Raw genomic sequence first — 18,819 nt, 5'->3', positions numbered from 1 at the left:
GAGAAGAGCACAGAGACCCTACAACCCAATAGATACAAACCAGGGCTCTAGATGGTTCATTCCGCAAAGAATACATGACAGCAAACACACAGTTTTTATCTGAGGCAAAAGACCCACCTAGGCTCCCAGCAGCAAGCCCTGAAAAGCGATCACCCACCTTCTAGCCATCAGCAGCAGTCAGCGATACTTCCTAATGGGTGCATTTTACACCACAGCACCAGGGAAAAGGCAGCCTGAAACCCAAAGAACTGGCACAGAGCCCCCCCCCAACTCTCCCCTCCCCCGGGCACACCAAACAGGTACCATTTCCTGACACTTCATTCTGGTGCCAAGGCCCCAGAGGGATGCTACAGCAGCTGAGCACACGGTCAGCAAAGAGGGAGCCCACCCAGAAAAAAGGTGTGCAGGCCGACAGGAAGGCCCGCCCCGTCTCTACTGTGTCCTGACCACTAGGTCCCACATCAGGGCCACGGCTCAAGCCTCCACAGCCAGGCCGAAACCTGTTCTCACAAGAATCAAGCCAGTACACAAAAGAAAAATCACCCAGAGGAAATCTAAAACCAAACGGAGAGTCTGGGGTTTAGTGTTCCACACTGGGTAGGACCAGTGATCTGATCACTCCTGTGGTAAATTAGCTACATTTGTTAGTGGTTTATTTGTTTCTTCTGAGGGTGAAAAGTAGAGATGCCTGGCACTGCCTGAGGAGAAAGCTGAAGAAATTAGATATGGCACTTTTCAATAAATATTTTAAAGCTTCTTAAAGAAATACGTGGAAAAGAAAAGCAACTGCTGTAAGGCCTGTTTCACTGTTAAAAATTATTCTGAGGGAAGAAAAATACCACAGCACAAAATAAAAAAAAGAGAAGAAAAAGACAACATACCTTACCAAAAAAACAAAAACATAAAAACCTGTCCCTGTAACCACCTTGGCCAGCTCACATTTTGACCCATGAAACAAAAACCGGGCTCTGAGATGGAGGAAAACTCACCTCCCACAGCCCCCTGTGCCCAAACACACAGAAAAAGGACACACCCATGTGGCAGGCCCCAGAGACCGCAAACAGCGTGCTGAGTGGGGAGCAGACGGCCCAGGGTGTGTGCAGTGCTCTCTGAGACTGCGAACTCCAAGGCAGGGAGTGAGAACTCCCCGCTCCAGACACGCTACCCCAGCACACACTGCCCCGAGGCACAGTGCGGATTCAGAGACGCTACGGGTCTGTTCCACTATCGTTGCTGCTAACCTGCTTAAGAAATTAAATCTCAAGTAAAATTACCTCATGCGCGTCTCTAAGGGCCACAGTTTTACCAAGTTAAAGTGGAGTTACCTGTCATTCTGAACATCGACCAGTCAAGTGAAGGGAAACATCTGAACCTCCAAATAACCCAAGAGGAGGCACCCCTCTCCCATTCTCACCCAAGTCAACCTCTCCCCATCGCCCACCAACTCGCCTACCCTCAAGATTAAGAGATCGGTTTTTAAATAAAATGGTGTAAACAAACCAGAAGGAAAAGCCTTTACAAACAAGAGTGATGAATGCCCAGACTTGGCCCAGACAGCCAACCTACAATCGATGACAATTATTTACAAGGGGGTGTTATCAAAAAATGGCAGCACTCCCTAGACAACTCCAACGTTTTTCCTTTCTATTTCTTTTAAACCTTCTTGTCATAAAAGCCAACTTACATTAAAATATACTTACTACAAGACAACACAACTAATAAAATATATAATAAAACTTACACAAGTAGAAAATTTTGAGGTATTTCTGGTTTGAGGTGGTCTGTGGTCGTGAAGTTTTAATTCTTTTACTTTTCAAAATTTAAACCTCGGAAGCCACATAGCAAAGTGTGTGTATATGTGGATGTGTGTGTTTTGTTTTTAAAAAAATTTGCGTGTTTCATAAATTAAAAAAAATTCAAATGTTGAAACAGCAGCATTAGGAACATTCACTGACTAGAGCAAGGTTATAGCATAATAGAGAAAGGGTTTTTAGAATATGCACCACTTTAAGGGGTCTGGAGAAAGCCGTGTCCACGAGCCACATAAAGAGGACAGTTTTGTCACCACTCGGGGCAGAGCCAGTGCTGTAGGACTCTCAGGGTCTCCAGAGAGGCAAGCCTTGGTGGGCCCCACCCAGGAAATCCTCTTGCCCTGGCTGTGCAGGACATCCCCGTGGCCATTTCCCTGAACTGCTCCAGGAGGAAGCAACATATTTCAACTTTTCCTCCATTAAAGATATTTATAGTATCGTGTCTTACGAAGAATGTACTCACTAAACTGTGATGATTTCTACCCTTACCTAACCTTAAAATAGGGCAGAAAAATGTTTAGTCCTATGCCCAAGCCCAAGTCAGTGGAAAAAAACTGGTCAGGGCCAGCAGATGGGTCAGAGCCACACCTGCTTTTGGCCTTTCTCCAAACCCCGCTCTTGCCGTTAATGCTCGGCCTCCACACTGTCCTTCCCCTTGATTCCTGGTTACCTGAGAAGTAGCCTCATAGCAAAGGATGTTGCTCCGAATGTGCCCGAGTCCAGTGTAGCTCTGTTCCAAACCCAACCCCTAGCTCCATCCTCCCCTTCCAACTCCAGTCCAAACCATCCTCACCCTCATCCCAGTTTTTCCTCGGTCAGGACAACACCCGTTAATCCGTGAAAGACACATCTGCTGTTTCTTAAACTCACTGTCTAAAAAGGGAGAAAAACACAATAAAGGGAGGGAGGGAGGGAGGGAGACAAGGGCAGAGGGAAACTCCTCTTTTGAGGAAGGTGTGTTCTTATGTAACAGTCTTCAAAGGTTCCTCTAGGTAGAGTTTGCAGCATTAAGTTTCCTAAGACAGGAGATGGGTTTCTTTGTGTCACAGATTCTGAGACAACAAACAAAGAGAAAGCGGGAAAAATGAAGCCCAAGGACAGGAGGTGGCTGAGGCTCTTCAGCACGGCGCTGGTTCTGCATTCACAGCTCAGCACCTCAACGCCTGCTGACGTGTCCGCTGTTTGCGATACAGTAGAGCAATGTGCTGGTAAAACTGATCCAATCCAAAAAATAATATTAATAATAATAATTATAATAATTATAATAATAATAAAAAGTCAAGGTAAAATAGCAGCTGCATTTTATGTGTTTGTTGGTGTTATGGGATTTCCAAAACAAAACACAACTTTTTTTTCCTCTCCTCTTCAGATCCACTGAGTCTAGAGATCTACTCGTGTCCTGGGCTTAGATGCTCGACTCTTTAGGGGGCAGGTCCACATTGGTGACGGATGTCACCAGGGAGACAAGACAGTCCGAGGTAGTGCCGTTGACCGACCTCCGGATCAGGGCCACTCGCTCCTCCACGCAGCCCGCAGACAGGCGAGCCTCGGCATCGTGGTCCCAGCACTCCTCAATGGTCACACAGAGCTGGGCCAGGCCCTGAACAACGAAGGGAGGGAGAGGAAAAAGACACCTTCGTTAGTGCTCCTCAGTGAGGACAAGCACGGGGACAGCAAACTTGATGATGTTCCTGAGGATCAGGCAGAGCCCACCGGTCCCACCCCCAGCAACAGGCCAGTTAGCCGGAGCCTGGGAGAAGTGCAGGAATCAGGCTGCCTTCCCTCCTGGCAATCACCATCCTAAGCCCACTGGCCTCCTTCCACAGCCCCAACGGAAGGTCCACTGAACCTCAACACAGGAAGAGAGAGAGGGGTAGGGGAATCCAGGCCTGTCCCAGGGCAGACGCAGCTACTTGCCTGGGAGCAGTGACATTCAAACAGAATCTTATGCGAAGCCCAGATCACGTAAGGGCCCGAAGTGCAGCGGTTCAGTCACAGTGGGGACCAGAGCAGGGCTTTGTCCCTCCCGGTTCCCCACAGGCCCTGGGACACCTCCTAGAGTCCAGGGAACATGGTGTGGCACCCTGTGCTGCAACTGTGTGGAGGCAAGAAAGGCAGCAGAATGGGCAAAATGCCCACACCCAGGCGCTCCCTGGCCTGCTCAGCACCAGGCCACACCGAGACCTCTCTGGACTTTGGAATCCTCATCAGAGAAGTGGACTGGCAATGTGCTCAAAGTCACTCAGCTACTGATTGGCAGATTCAGGATTCAAACTCAGATGTGTTGGCCCAGGACCAGTGGGCTCCACTGCACAAGTGATACACACGGGGGCAACCTGGGCCCTGACGGAGCTGACTCTCAGGCCCCATCACTCTCTGGGGCCAAAGCCAGAGCACTGCAGAGCACTGAACCCCCTAAGACTTCCCTGGCGGAAGGGAGGTAATACACTAAGTGGCCTCTGACCTGGCTGGGGAGGAAGGGACTGTCCTGCTGCCTAAGGCATCCTCTCTCTCTGCCCCACACCCCCTTGATCTCAGGTTCCTGCCACACATGGAGGGGCCCTCTCTGCTTCCCTGCAGAGTCACCTGCCACCCAGGCCCCTCACCGGGTGCTTCAGCCAGTGATCCTTAATGGCGGGCCGCATCTTCTTGTGCACAACCACCTCCTGCAGCTCCTCCAGTGACGGGTGCTGGCCAATCTCTTCCTCAAAGGGCAGCATGTACTCATCCACTGGTCCTGGGGGTGAGAGAGGGCCCGGGGGGTCACCCCAAGGGCTTGCTGCTCCCCACCCCACACCCAGGATGCTCTGGGCTCCTGTCCCGCTCACCATCCGCAGCCTTGCAGCGGGACACGAGCTCCCACAGCACCAGCCCCATGGCATACATGTCAATGCGCAGAAAGGCATCTCTCTGGAAGTTGATGGCTCCCTCAAGCACCTCAGGGGCCATGTACCGCCGTGTGCCCACCTAGGAGGACAAGAGGGGGTCTAACGGTCACTGACCACATGCAAATGCACTCACAGCTAGACACGGAACTACATCCTGTGTGCCCCAGAGAGGGCCAGGACGGGAGAAGTCAGAGCAGGACACCAACAATGATGGCAATCCCTGATTCGAGACATTCACGGAAGGGTCACAAGAGGTCACAGTGTAAATTATACCTCAATGACAATTTTAAAATATCACCCACTGGAGACGGCAAAAATCTAACATGGAACTGCTGCCTCTTCGCTCGATCAACACCCCCAAAGGGCTACACAGACGATGTGTATTTTACTGAGATTAAGACCAAAAACAAAAGGGGGAGGAGAATACTTAAAAATTAACAGTGAAAGAAAGAAAAGACCGAGGCTACAAGGACAAGCGGCCAAAGCCACAGTCAGGAATCCGCGTTTCTCAGCTGACAGGCCTGGGAAGCTATGTCGCCCTCCAAGCCTTGCTTTCCCCACCAGTGAGCGGGAGCATTGTTCTCAGATAGTTCCGCGTTCACGCGGTGACCCTTGCCCCTGTGCCTTGCCAGCTGAGCACAAGGGCCGTGTCTACTCCTGGGCCAGTCCCCCTCTTGCACCCCCTGAGGCTCGTTACCTGCCCATGCGTGTCCCCTGGGGGTTTCCCTGGCTCAAACCGAACAGCCAGGCCAAAGTCAGCCAGCACGGCCGTGAGGTCACTCTTCAGCAATACATTCTTGCTTTTAAAGTCCCTGTGGAGACAAGTGGACCAGGACGAAGCTAAACATCACGGTCCAACCTACCCTGCTCCCGGCTTCCCATCTTGGCTCCCAAGATATTAGAGCCTGTGCCCTACAGCCCCCAGAGACCCCAGAGCAGCCCATCTCACCCTACCTGGGGCGCAGGGTCTGCACCAGGGTGGAGTCCAGGAAGCCGCACAGGCAGGCAGCGGTAAGACACCCCCCAGAAAGTGGTGTGAGAATCCTTAACTGCACTTCCGCCAGAGCTGTCCAGGCAACACCTACCCCAGCTGGCTGTGCAAACCCCATCCCAGTCCCCAGAGAATCAAAGGCCAGCCCTTGCATTCCCAGAGGGGTTGAGGGCAGGCATACTGGCCTGGGATGTGAGTTTTCTAAGAATTTACAATATTTGGTATGTGATTGAGAACAAAGTTTAAGTAAACTTGTCTGGGTTTCTGTGCAGGCCCGAGGGGCTTGAGCCCACCACGAAAGCAGGGGCGGAACAGCGTGCTGGCGTATGTGCTCAGCTCCACCTCCTATAGCAGACTACTCTGGATCCTCAATCTCCCCAGTGCCTGTCTCAGCCTTGTTGTGAGGATTACACTGGGGAGTATTAAGTACAACGCTTAGGGCCACCCCTGGCACACTTACTCTGCACTACTGCTAGGGTGACCCGTATGGAGGAGTCGACATTCAACCGTTTTTGACCTACAAAAATGGCAATTTCATATAGTCAATCTTCATATAGTCAATCTTCTATGTCATTAATGTTCTTACCATTAGGGGCCCTTCAGATTTGAACTCTGGAATTCGAGGCTCATTTCCCTCCCTCATAGCCACAGAATCACACTAAACTAGGTATGGCTGAGTTACTTAACTTCTCTGCACTACTGTTCCCTCATGTGTAACATGGGGCTGAGTACCTATCTCACAGGGCAGCAAGGAGGCTTAAACGAGCTGGTATTTCTAAGTGTTTAGAGCCACACCTGCCATTTAGTAAGCACTATGATGAGGAGTTAACACAGTGGCTCTGTACTCCAAGGATCACAGAGGGTCCCTGAGACTGTTTAGGGTATCTGCAAGGTCAAAATTATTCTCATAATAATCCATTATTTGCCTTTTTTAAGCTCATTCTCTTAGGAGTATAGAGTAGAATTTTCCAGAGGCTACATACATTGTGATGTCATCATTCTGACAGTTAATGGAATGTGTGTGCTCTAATACACCAAATATCAATAGACATAACCCACATATACAGAAGTTCTTTTTAAGAGTGTAAAGGGATCATAACCAAAAAGTTTGAGAACTGGTAAGCCAACTCTTCAACTGAAAAGTAATGGAGTCAGCACTTCCTCACATAGCCACTAGAGGGCACCAAAAACCAAGCTTGCAAGGCCACGCCATGCCCAAGACACAGGTGGAAGGCAGGGGAAGGGCAGCACCAGCGGGGCCCAGGTTTTTGCGCCTAGTCGCTTCTGACACACCACAGAGCAGGTAGGCATGTTTATGAAATTGGGACCCACCCCCCAGGCCTTGCTCTCGCCCTCCAACCCTCTGCAGCTCCAGGCCAAGCGCAAGGAGGGTCATCACTAACCCAGGTACCTGTGGGCGATAGACGGCTTGTGGCCCTCGCCACGGCACCAGGGCACGTCCTCGTGCAGGTACGAGAGACCTCTTGACATTGTCTCTGCCACATGACACAGTTCGTTCCACGTGATGATGTTCCCTTTGAGGTAATCCGTGAGGGAGCCCTAGAGGAGAGAGCAGAGACCTTGGACACAGGCTCTGGGTACAGGACAGGACCCAGCACAGCCCTGGGTGGGCTGCCTCCACGGACCGATGGCTGGGAGGCTGCAATTGATGTGGAAGGTATATAAGGCTAGGAGGGGTTGGGGGCGTGTCAGAGGGTGTTAATCGTGCAGTCACTACTCTTATTCATAAGACTGTATCCCAGGGTTTGGGGTTCTTACTGCAGACACATGTCCACACCTATGGCAGGGTCACCTTATCGTGGAAGGCCACCACTAGGACCGTGATCACCTCATCTTGGGAGTCCACTTCTACGGGGCGTGGCTCACCTTGTCGTGGAAGGCTGTGATGAGCCACAGCTCCACCTCGAGGTTGGAGCCTCGCTTCTCAGCAGCAATGAACTGCAGCAGGTTCTCGTGTTTCATGCCGGGCGTGCTGAAGATCTCCCGTTCACTCTGCCATGACTGCTTGTCCTGAGGCAGGGATGCAGCTAAACCCCACTGCAGCCACACCACTCTACAGCAGAACCACCACCTCACCCCATTTCCCCTCCCACCCCACCCCTAGCCTCAGCATCCGTAAGCAAGGCAGGCAGAAGAACCTAAAGCACAGGCCAACCGTGATCCTGAGATCACTTAAGGCCATCACTTGCTTTACAAACGAGGCCACTGAGGGGAATGAGTGGGCCAGTATCACCCATCAAATGAGAGGCAGAGCCGCGCCTGACTTTGCTAAGTGACCTGGGCAACTGCTTGGGGTAGCCTGGTGTCCAGGGCCTCTAAGCAGAACCTGATGTCAAAAACAAAACCCTGGGGCTGGCCCTGTGGCTTAGCGGTTAAGTGCGTGCGCTCCAATGCAGGCGGCCCGGGTTCGGATCCCGGGCGCGCACAAACGCACTGCTTCTCTGGCCATGCTGAGGCCGCGTCCCACATACAGCAACTAGAAGAATGTGCAACTATGACATACAACTATCTCCTGGGGCTTTGGGGGAAAAATAAATAAATAAATAAAAAAAAAAAAAAAAAAACCCTGAAAGTCAGAGTGGATTGAGGTTTTGCAAAGCCCTCCCCCAGCCCTGTGATGAAATTTCACCACCCCCAATGGGGCCCACCTCTCTCTCATCCCACCTGTACAGCGCCTGAACCGCCCTGGGGTGGGAAAGCTCAGGCCACAGCAGGGGTGGATGACCCAGAGCCCCTCACACACACACCTGGAGTGGGAAGATCTTGACAGCCACAAAGTCGTTCATGAGCTGCGCCTTCCAGACACAGCCAAAGCGTCCCCGAGCCTTGATCTCCAATAGCTGCAGTGGCTTCAGGCCCACGAGAGGGGATGGGGGTGGAGGTCCAGGGTCCTGATGGAGATCAGGGCTTAACAGCGTCTGGCCTGGCCTCCCCACCTCTACCCTTGCCCTGCCCCAAACCAGCCTTCTCACCTCGTGGATGTCCACGTGGCCGTAGGGGGGTTTTCGATGCCGGTACATCCAGAAGGCCAGCAGGATGATGAGGGAGAGGCCCCCAATGGGCAACAGCGAGTAGGCCAGCACCGTGAGCAGGGTGGGGGCTGTCGGGGGTGGCTCGTACGTGACTGGGGGACACACGGAGCCCTGTGTCACACAGCCCGCCCACCCCCACACCTCCAGTGCCAGACCAGAGAGCCCTACAGCCACTCTCCACCCAACTCAGGAGCTGAGAGCTCCAGGGCCAAGGAGAGGCCCGAGTCTGCTCCTCCCATGGGCCCCTCACCTTCCGGGCCCCCAGCCTCCGGTAAGTGGGTGAAGCGCTCATTGCAGAAGTTCCCTTCACAGCAGCAGAAGTACACCTGGGGGTTCTCCTCGGTGGCCACACACTCCTGCCTGGAAGCACACAGTTTTCCATAACTCCCTCAGCTGAGGGACGCAAGACTCTCGGGCCCGCCCAGCCAAACTCCTCCCCACAGACAAAGAACCTCACGGGGGAACCAGCAGGGGGACAATGTGAACCCACCTCCCCTAAAATGGGACCCAAAGTCGGGGAGGGACAGCCAGGAGTTAACACTCACTGAGAGCCCTCCTTGGGACTGGGGCAGGGCAAACACAGTTCCAGCAGGGCTGAGACCCTGGCACCATCCCTACTTGCCCAAGCTCTCTCAAGAACCTCTGGTCTTTCTCCTCCTGCCCTTAAATGCCAGGCTCAGTTTCACAGACATCCTGAGACCCACACGGCCCAGTGGGCAGTGTACGGGCCAGCAGGCCCCAGTGGAACTGAGAGGAGAGGTGGCCAGGAGGGGAGGGTGGGCCCCAGTGGTACCTGTCGTAGCAGTTGAAGTCATCCAGCCAGCAGCCCTTCTTGACGAGCTCGATGGTGCCAGAGCTGTTGCGCCAGGAGGCATAGCAGTGCAGCCGCTTGTCCTGTTCGCCCTCGCAGCGCTCCAGGCCGCTCTGGTTGGTGCGCTCCAGCTCCCAGTTGGCGTTGTAGTAGATGCACTCCCGTGTCTCGGCCTCCCCACGCCCGGAACCTGTGCCCCAGAGGTGAGAGACTGCTGAGCACTTCACAGACTCCTGCTCCCTGTCCAGAGTCCCAGGCCACCCGAGGGAGGCTGGGTGGTGGGTGCCAGGCCCCACGCCACCCACCCATTCAGCACCTCTCAGCTTACTGTGTGCCAGCCAGCACCAGCCCCCATCTCATTTTTCCCCACTGCCAACTTCCCCCAGGCCCAATCAAGAGGGAGAAGGTGGCAAACCTAACACCACAAAAGGATGGAAAAAAAGCCCGACTGAAGGCCAGATGCACAAAAAGGGGCTCCACCAATGCCTGAGGCTCCTGGGCAGGGGCTGCTTCCCCGCAGCAGCAGTTAATGGAGGGACCCTCAAAACCCCAGAACACATCAGAACCCCTGCGTGTGTAGGGGTGGGGCCCAGACCAGACCTATCCACCAGCTGGAACGGGAGCAGAATCTACGTTTTTAAGCACCCCTGTCTGCCTCCGAAGATTCTGACGCAGACCTCAAAGGGCCCCTGCTGCTGTCTCTGCCTCGGCCTACGCTCACGAGACAGCCCCCCAGGGTGACACTACTGGTGTGTCCCCCATGCGCCCTTGCCCAGACTGGATGGGAAACAAGGACCCTCCAGTGCCCTTTCCCCACCCAGCGACCACTCCTGGTGCTCAGCAGGGCTGCAGAAGGTCATAAAGAATCAGGCCCTCGTGCCCTGTCAGGGTAAGACTCCCAGAGCCACCACAGGGAACATGTGCCCCAAACAGAGGGAAGGCTGCCTGGTGGCTGAGCAGCGATAACAGATGATCCCCCAGCTGGGCTTGGCCCCTGAGGACCCCTGTGGGCACTCCCTACCCACTCCTGTGCCCTCTTCCACCCCCTGCACCAGTGCCATCCAGGTGGCTGAACACTGGACCCCCAACTGCCCCTTCAAACATGGCCTCAAACGTTCACCAAATTCATCTTTCTCACCATCCCCTCCAAAACCACCACCCCCGGCCCAGCCCCTAAATCTGCCCCACTGCCCCCGAGACCCTCACAGCCCTGTGATGGGAAGGAGGAAGGAGACGCCAAAGGAGGTTGCTAGGAAACAGATTGTGACTCCTGTACCTGACGCCCGGGCTGAAGAGCTCCCGAACCACCATTCAGGGGTGTCCTGCCATCGTCCCTTCATGGGGCACTCCTGATCAAGGGCAGCAGCGGCATTTACAACCTCACTGCCAGAACTCGCACGCTCCTGAGTAAACCAGCACCTCCAGAAAGCATCCTTCTATCCTCTCCACACCTCTTGGGTATAGTATGGGCCGGTGACCTGACACCACCCAGGCTGGTCTCCCCTACAACTATTCCCACCCCAGGAAGGAGGAAGGAGGGTCACTCACCCCCAGAGGACAGCCAGCCAGCCCGCCAACAGCCAGGAGCCCTGCTTCACCATCAGCCTGAAAGGCTGGCTGGAGCAGCAAGAAGACCACCCCCTCCAACCAGGGTGGGCAAAGTGCCCTGAACCCTGGATAGGCCAAGACCTCTCTCACCCTCCACTCCACCCCCAGCAGTGTCCATCATGAGCAAAGAGCTTGATATCTCATGGTACCCCCAGGGAGAAGGACAATGACTGGCTGTCAGGTGGGAGGGGCCCCCATCACAGGAGTGGCCATTCTCTAGTCAGACCCCACCCTTTCTCCATCTCCCTGCAGTGATGGGAGGCTCCTTCTAGAGGGACCTGGCCAGGGTGAAGCAGCAAATCTCAAAGCTCCAAGTAGGACCCAAGGGTTCAGAATATCACCCAACCAGAATGCTAGTGTCTAGCCATGGCCCTAGCCATCTAATGTCATGGGACCCAGACTTGGACACTAGTAAGAAGAAAAAGAGTGGGTTCTCGCCCACCCAGGCAGCTGGTACCCAGCTGGGTCCACAGGAAGGGCCTAAGGGTTCACAAAGGGGCTCGTGCAAGGATACACATGGGCTTCCCTCAGCCAGGCCCTTCATCCAGCGCAAGGGTTAGGTTTAAGGGAAGAACTTGAGGGAACAGGAGCATGGGAGAACAACAGCGGAGCAAGCACACCAGGGGCCAGGACCCAGGCTGGCACCTACAATGCCCACAGGCCTCCTGCCCACCTGCAGCAGCACCCAGTGGCTGAGCTACGTGAAGCACCCAGTCCAGAGCGCACAAAGCCTCCTCTGCCAGCAGGAGGCCCGCTGCATCCACAGCAGCGATACTCATGGGAGTCCCCAAAGACTTCAGACTTGGAGGGCCAGACCCCCAAGCTGGGCTGCAGACAGGGGAGCTGGCTGCTCTCCCACCTTCCCTCCCTCAATGCAGTCACACTACATTGCCAGGCCCTTGAATATGCTCGGCTTCTGGACTTAGCACGAGTGACTACCTCTGGCTACAAGATGCTCCCTACTTTTTCCTTTAAATTTTAGCTCCTCCCTCTCCCCAGAGACCAGGCAACCTCTACTTCCACAGGCCCTTGTGCTTCTTCCATCACCTAACTTATGACCCTTGACAAAATGCCTGTTGTTATATAAAGGAATATTTCAGACATTCAAAAAGTGTAAAAATAATGTAACCAAAGATAATCCCCAAGAGAAAATAACATAATGAACACTTACATAAGAAATAAAACATTACAAATGTACTTGACAATTGCTTTTCAAATGTCAGGCTTCCCCCATAAGACTGCAAAGTTGATGAAGGCAGAAGCCTTGACTGTCTTGAGCGCTAGTTCCAGACACATGATGGACAGATAGATGACAGAAAGACCAATGGACGGACAGAAGGACATAGTTATCTCCTGACTAGGGCAGGATTTCGAAGGGAGAGGACAACAGGAGGGGTGGCCTCAGCCTGCAGCCCAAGCCCTAGGGTCCTAGAGGAGTTCCCATCTCCATTCAGACAACAAGCAACAAGCCCCCTATGCAAGGCTAGGAACCCGAATAAGGAAGGCTGACAGACATCAAGAGCGGCCCAAGGCTGGCCCAGCTCCTCTCCAGGCCACTGATCAGGCAGGGACCCCCCTGGCCACTACCATAGGCAGGACCCAAGTGCACAGGGCTGGGAACTCCAAATCTCAAGGCTCCAGGTAGGACCCAAGGGTTCAGGATGTCACTGGACCCCCATCTGACCAGATCCTCCTACAGGTGACTGAGAAAAGGGCAGCCATGAGCTGGCCAGACTGTTCAAATCCTGGCTCTGACAGTTCCTAGCTGTGTGACCCTGGGCAAGTCACCCAACCACCCTATGCCTGTTTCTCCACTTGTGAAAAGGGGATAATAACAGCACCTTTTCCAGGAGCAAAATGGGTTAATGCATTTTAGGAATGGTCAGCATAATGCATGGCATGTTAGTTGTTATACTGGAGCCATACCCTCCCCTGCTGCCTATGACAACCCTTCACAACACAAGCCCCACTGGAGGGCCCCCTGCCCACCAGGTTGGGAGCATGCACTCCCATGCCTGCAAGAGCTTTGCATTCAGAGCCGAAGAGGAGACCTGAGGAGACTGGGAGACTCCATGTCCCTCCCACACCACACCAGGATCTGCTGCCAGCTGGAGATGCTGGGGCCTCCCCCCTTCCTCTCTCCTCCCTGGTGCTCTGCTTCTGCACACACTCAGCTATTTATAGCCTCTGGCAACACTCCCACCACAGGCTGCCTTTTAATAGACACAGGGCTCCTGCCCACACTCACAGAGCCAGGGCATCCATGCACAGTGGGCTCCCCCTGACCTCCAGCCCACGCGTCCATCCTGGCAGGAGAGGAAGATACTGAGATTGGGGTGCTGCACTGGCCCCTCATACTTGCCGCCTGACAGCCCTGAGGGGAGCATGCCCCCCAGCCACCTGGGCAAGAGGCTTGCTATGTCCCTGAGCCACAGCCAACTCAACCCCTGGCCTCTATAGGAAGCAGGTATCTAAGTGGCATGCCCCCAAAAGGCAGTCCCTATGTTCCAAGGGGCCTACACTTTGGTGGCAAGAAGGCCCCAGTGCTCCCCAAGCCCTCAGTCCAGGAGGGGCAGAGAAACCCCACCCCTGGACACACACCATCACCAAAAAAAAAAAAAAAAAAAAACCACACATGCAGATTTCACTCTGAACTGACATTCCAGGGAGCTGGACCAAAGTTCTGACACTCAAGGACAAGCGCTGAAAGGTCTGTTTCCCCAGTCCAGTTGGCCTTGGACACACCCCACTACGCACTGGGGAGAAAGGGGGAAATGTGACCAGGGTCCTGCCTGTGAGGGACTCAAGGTGCACTGGGGAGAGGGAAGAGTGATGGAGGGACAGACAAGTGAGGGGTGCTTAGGCAGAGCCCTGGCAGGAGGACTGAAAGCTGGAGTGGCCACGCCTCCCCGGGGACCCAAGCTCTGGGCTTGGGGTGCGTCCAGCCCAGCCAACATCTCCCAGAGGAACTGCAGAGGAACTCCCCAGTAGACAGTGGGCTGCTGCATTCCACCCTTGGCTCCTGGAGGCCCCTGGGCAGCCCCCGGCCTCCCCAGGGAGCAGGTACCCAGCCCCAGCCATGTGGGCACTGTAGAGTGGTGAGAAAGAAATGCCACCCACCACCACATCCACCTCAGGCCCCTTCCGCCAGCACGCCAAGGGGCCCCCCTCCCAGAAGCCTCCATGCCCGAGAGGTAGCCAAGTGAGAACAACGCAGGCAGCCCAGTGTTCTCCCTCACTGTCCAGCCTCCAGGTCTGCCCAGAGAGGAGAGGCTCCTGCCTTAGGCTCCCCAGCCCTCCCCATCTCAGAAGGCAGCCCTGCAGTTCACTGAGCACCTGCTGCCCCAGCAGGTTCCCCCAGAGGAGCCAAGGAGGGCCTGGAGACCTAATGGTTAGGGCTCTCAGTGACAGCATCCATGTTCATGACTGGACCTTCCCCAGTCCACATAGCAGCATCTTCACCAGCCTCCCTACAACCAGAGTAAGGCTAGTCAGGGGTGTGTGCATTCAGGGAATCTAAATGGAGGGGGAAGGGCATGAGGGGAAAGGCTGGAGCATGAGACAGACAGACACGCACACACGCTTGAATGTACATGCATTGTGGAGTGGCACATACACACAATGGGGCAGAAAAGAATCCAAGACGTACCCACGTTTTATCTTTGAACTTCTTTTACACGTGAGAATAACTCTTGAGCATGTTTCTAGCAGCCAAACACAATCTCTAACGGACACATCTGTTTTTTGCCCCCTCGCCCATGAATCTGTGAGCCATCCAAATTGATACACACTGACTTAACAAACACATAGCAGGCAGTACACTAAGCATTTTACAATAACTTATTTAATCCTCCTGACAACCCAGTGAGAGTCCTCATTTTACAGATGGGGAAACTGAGGCACAAAGAGGTGAAGGAACTTACCCAAGTTATTTAGCAAGTGTCAAAACCAGGCTTCAAGCCCAGGCAGCCTGGCTAGAGTACACGCCCTTTACGTGCTCTGCCACCTCTTCTGTAGCTCTGTGATGCACTCATTCTCAGTGCTGTGCATCAGTACGCTGCATGACCTTACTACGACTTAAGTATCTATCTTCCTGTTGGACTTCTAGGTTCTTTATAACGTTTCTGACTTAAGCACTACCACTATGAATCCTCTTGAAGCCTCTTTTAGTGTTTTCTTATGCTCATGTGTGGGTGTCTCTCTAGGGTATACACCCAGATGCTAGAGATGATGGGTCATAAGGTATGAGCATCTTCAACTCACCAGACACCGACAAACTGTTCTCCAAAGTGGATGTACCCATTGATGTTCCCAACAGACTACAGCCCCACTGAGCCACGCCCTCACCCCCAGATATTTGCTCACCCGGTGAGTGTAAAATGGTGTATTACAGTTTTGATCCCCATTTCCTGATTACTTGTGAAACTCATCATCTTTTTGTGTTTATTAGCCTCTCCTTCTGAGAACCACCTATTCACATCCTTTCCCATTTTTCTGTTGGGTTGCTTTTCCTTTGAGTTGTAGAAATTCTTTATATACTCTTAACAATAAAACTTTTCTTACTATATAGTAAGCCTCTTCACTTGTTCATACTTTATCTGATGCCAAAATAGCTATATGACATTTCTTGTGGTTAGCATTCTCCCAATTTATCTTTTTCCAGTTTTCACTTTAAATGTTTCTTATCTTTTTTTCCAATTCAATCTAATACTGTCTTTGAGCTAGAATTGAGTCCCGTTACATTTATGATTACTGCTATGTTTAAATTTGTTTTTTCTCTACTGCTACCACCTTTGGATTATCTTTTTAATTCCATATTTCAGCCACTTCTGGTCCACAAGTTATACACTATTTCTATTCTTTTAAATTTTAATATGTACATTTATGCTAAAAGCCTGAAGTTAATCAACATCTCTACCATCCCTCATAGAAATTTAGTTGTTCTAACTCCAATACCTCCTTCCAAATTTATGTTTAGTTTAACATAATATGTGTTCAGTATTTAATCTATTGTTGATGTTCTTATCTGCCTCCCAAAGCAGATATTATTTGTGTCTTACAGTCAGTATTTTCTCATTTGTCACATGTTCATCAGCTTGTCTGCTCACTCACCCCACCTGCATCTCTGCTCTTCCTTCTAGGACCACTGCCCTTCCTGAAGCACATCCTCCTTCAGTAAAGATCTTTCGGCAGAGAAGCCTCTGTTTGCTTTTCTGAAAAAGTTATTTTACCCTTTTTCCTAAGAGACAATTTAGAAGAACACGAACTTTTAGGTTGAGTTATTTTCTCTCAGGGGTTCGAAAATATTATTCCACTGTCTTCTGGCTTCTACTAATGCTGCTGAAAAGTCTGCTACTAGTTTAAGTTTGTAGATACTCTGTCTTTTCGCCCTGGCTGCTTTCTTAGATCATCTCTTTGCAGTTTCACTAAAAGCTATGTGTCTAAGTATATGTTTAACTTTATTTATACTGCTTGGAAGAATATACTTTTAATCTGATGATTCATACCTATTATCAATTCTGAAAAATTCTTGGCTTTTACCAATTTAAGTATTGCATTTCCCTATTCTATAATTCTGAAATTCCTATTATAATTATATTAGACCCTCCCATTCTATCCAGTACCTAACTCTGCTTTCATATTCTCCAATTCTGTTTCTAAGCACCATTATGGATAATTCCAATTCATTAATTCCCTCTTTAGCTGTGTCTAATTGTTTAGCTCTAAACACTGTTTAGCTCTTCTACTTAATTTATAAATTCAATTAATCTATTTTTTCATTTCCATAAGTTCTATTAAAAAAAAACCTTCTGGGTCAATTTTGATACTTCTGTTCTTTGTCACACTTCTAAATCCCTACCTTATAATTCCATCATTTAACTTTTTGAATATCTATTTCTGCCATTTGTTATTTCTCATGATTTTTACTCATGGTATGTTGTTTCCTTCTGACTTTTGGAATTTTGGATAATGAGCTTATGTTCAGTGGGGCCTTTTCTGTGGGAATACTGTGAGGCCAAGTGTGAGGGGGCAACCTTCCAGAGACCATTTATATTTTTACTTCTGCCAAATTCTCTAGGACATTACCAATCTGGAATCACTTTAATTTTTCAACTTTGAGTTTCCCAGAGAATACAGATGATATAAATTTCAACTCCAAGCTCATGTAAGCACAGATCTATGGTTATAAGTTCTCAAGGAAACTACTCGCCCCCTCACCAACCTTAGCTGAGCAATTACATTATCTATTCCCTTTGTCAGTAAAAGGATGTTTCTTCTAGTCCATACTCTCATTGAAGGTACAACCCTGTGGAAGTCTTATCATGTAAAAGCCTCAGTCTCAATTCCACATGTTGTCTCCTGTGCCTCACACACTGCTACTAAACTCATATCTCTAAATTATGCAGAGAGGCAAAGGCCCCCAGGAATCAGCAGCTTTAGCTAGTGGAGGTGTAGAGCTCTAGTTTCCAGCTCCCTCTTGCTTTTCCCTTACTTTCTTATACATGCAGCTATACATATCCATTTAAAAAGGATATTTATTATACTTTTTCCAGCATTTCTATGTGTCTTGCATGAAGAGATTTTTCAGCTGTTTTGTTCACTATTATTTCCAGAAATGCAAGTCCAGGAGCACTTTCCAAGGGTGACAGAAGGAGCTCTATCAGCCTTCAGAAGTCCAGCCTAGGAACAAGGAATCAAGCCAGGTCACCTCAAGTCACTTCCAATTTTGACTTATAAACAAGTCCCTGGCACCATCCTCAAATACAACAAGGTGTGGGTCCAGGACCATTCTCTGGAATAATACTTGCCTTTCTCCAGGCCCCATCATTTCTGAAGAATGCTGGAGAGAGCGCTTCCAGGTAAGGTAAAGGTCAAGAATTATACACAAATATTACTTTTGCTCCCTTCCCATAATCCCACTAAAGCTACAGCAAAGAAAAGTTTTTAAGGCATAAACCCATAAGGACAAAGAGAATAGGAGAGAACCACAAAAATAAAATTTTGGAGTTGGAAAGCAGACACATAAGTGGTCAATGATCACACAGACTCCTAAGTTGACTGTGGAGAAAGCTGAGAAGCAATATGATTCCCACCACAGAACCCTCCAAAACTCAGGAATTTGTGACACCAGATGTCTCTGGAAGAGTGGGGCAAAGATGAGTCCAAAGACAGAAGGGTTGGTTGGTAAAGGGCAGCCAGATCCTCAGATCTTACTTCCCCACACCATGGCCAGAGGCTATCCCTCCCTGAATCCAGCAGAGAGCAGAAGAGAGCAACCCAATAGAGAGCCTCTGGACAGGGAGAAGTAGGCACATCTGAGGGTACAGGTACCACACTGAAAAAAGAGAAATACAGAACAATATACCAAATACAGAAACCCCCAGCTCTCTTCCCCCTGTGGCTCCCAGGATGTTAGCAGCCAGGCCTACACCTCCCACCACCACCTCCCCCCCGGCCAGGCCAACCAAACAGAAAACAGAAAATACTTCTCAGGATAATCTGACTAGCTTCAAAAACAACTCAATTGAATCACCCTACATTTGGCACATTCCACTCACAAGCTCAGAGCTTTCAATCTGTATTCAGGACCATCCTTAAATATGAACAAGTCTAGGAGAGCCACGTACTTGAAAGACAGAGATAAAAACAGAAAAAA

General features: G+C 51.1%; 1 protein-coding gene across 7 annotated transcripts in view; it reads right to left on the bottom strand.

Annotated features, from left to right (window-relative positions):
• Nucleotides 1-2,641: 2,641 nt before the first annotated feature.
• The window catches only part of ACVR2B (activin A receptor type 2B), a 29,570-nt gene continuing 13,392 nt past the window's right edge, over nt 2,642-18,819 (bottom strand). For 2 of the 7 annotated variants that reach the window (XM_004419518.3, XM_087430742.1), the window contains exons 2-11: nt 9,537-9,744; nt 8,994-9,103; nt 8,684-8,835; nt 8,459-8,602; nt 7,578-7,721; nt 7,102-7,250; nt 5,397-5,511; nt 4,640-4,778; nt 4,418-4,548; nt 2,642-3,411 (exon numbers count right to left, since the gene is read on the bottom strand). In XM_004419518.3, coding sequence (XP_004419575.1) covers nt 3,217-3,411; nt 4,418-4,548; nt 4,640-4,778; nt 5,397-5,511; nt 7,102-7,250; nt 7,578-7,721; nt 8,459-8,602; nt 8,684-8,835; nt 8,994-9,103; nt 9,537-9,744 — 1,487 coding nt within the window. In that variant the 3' untranslated portion in view covers nt 2,642-3,216. Of the gene's footprint in view, nt 3,412-3,728; nt 3,907-4,417; nt 4,549-4,639; nt 4,779-5,396; nt 5,512-6,150; nt 6,208-7,101; nt 7,251-7,577; nt 7,722-8,458; nt 8,836-8,993; nt 9,104-9,536; nt 9,745-10,830; nt 10,946-18,819 lie in introns of those variants that run through there. The other 5 variants (XM_087430743.1, XM_087430741.1, XM_087430739.1 and 2 more) reach the window with 5 other exon arrangements.

Source organism: Ceratotherium simum, chromosome 5 (assembly GCF_057802395.1).
Source record: "Ceratotherium simum simum isolate JZ-2026a chromosome 5, ASM5780239v1, whole genome shotgun sequence".
Lineage (NCBI taxonomy): Eukaryota > Metazoa > Chordata > Mammalia > Perissodactyla > Rhinocerotidae > Ceratotherium > Ceratotherium simum.
This window is presented reverse-complemented; position numbering and strand designations above follow the sequence as displayed.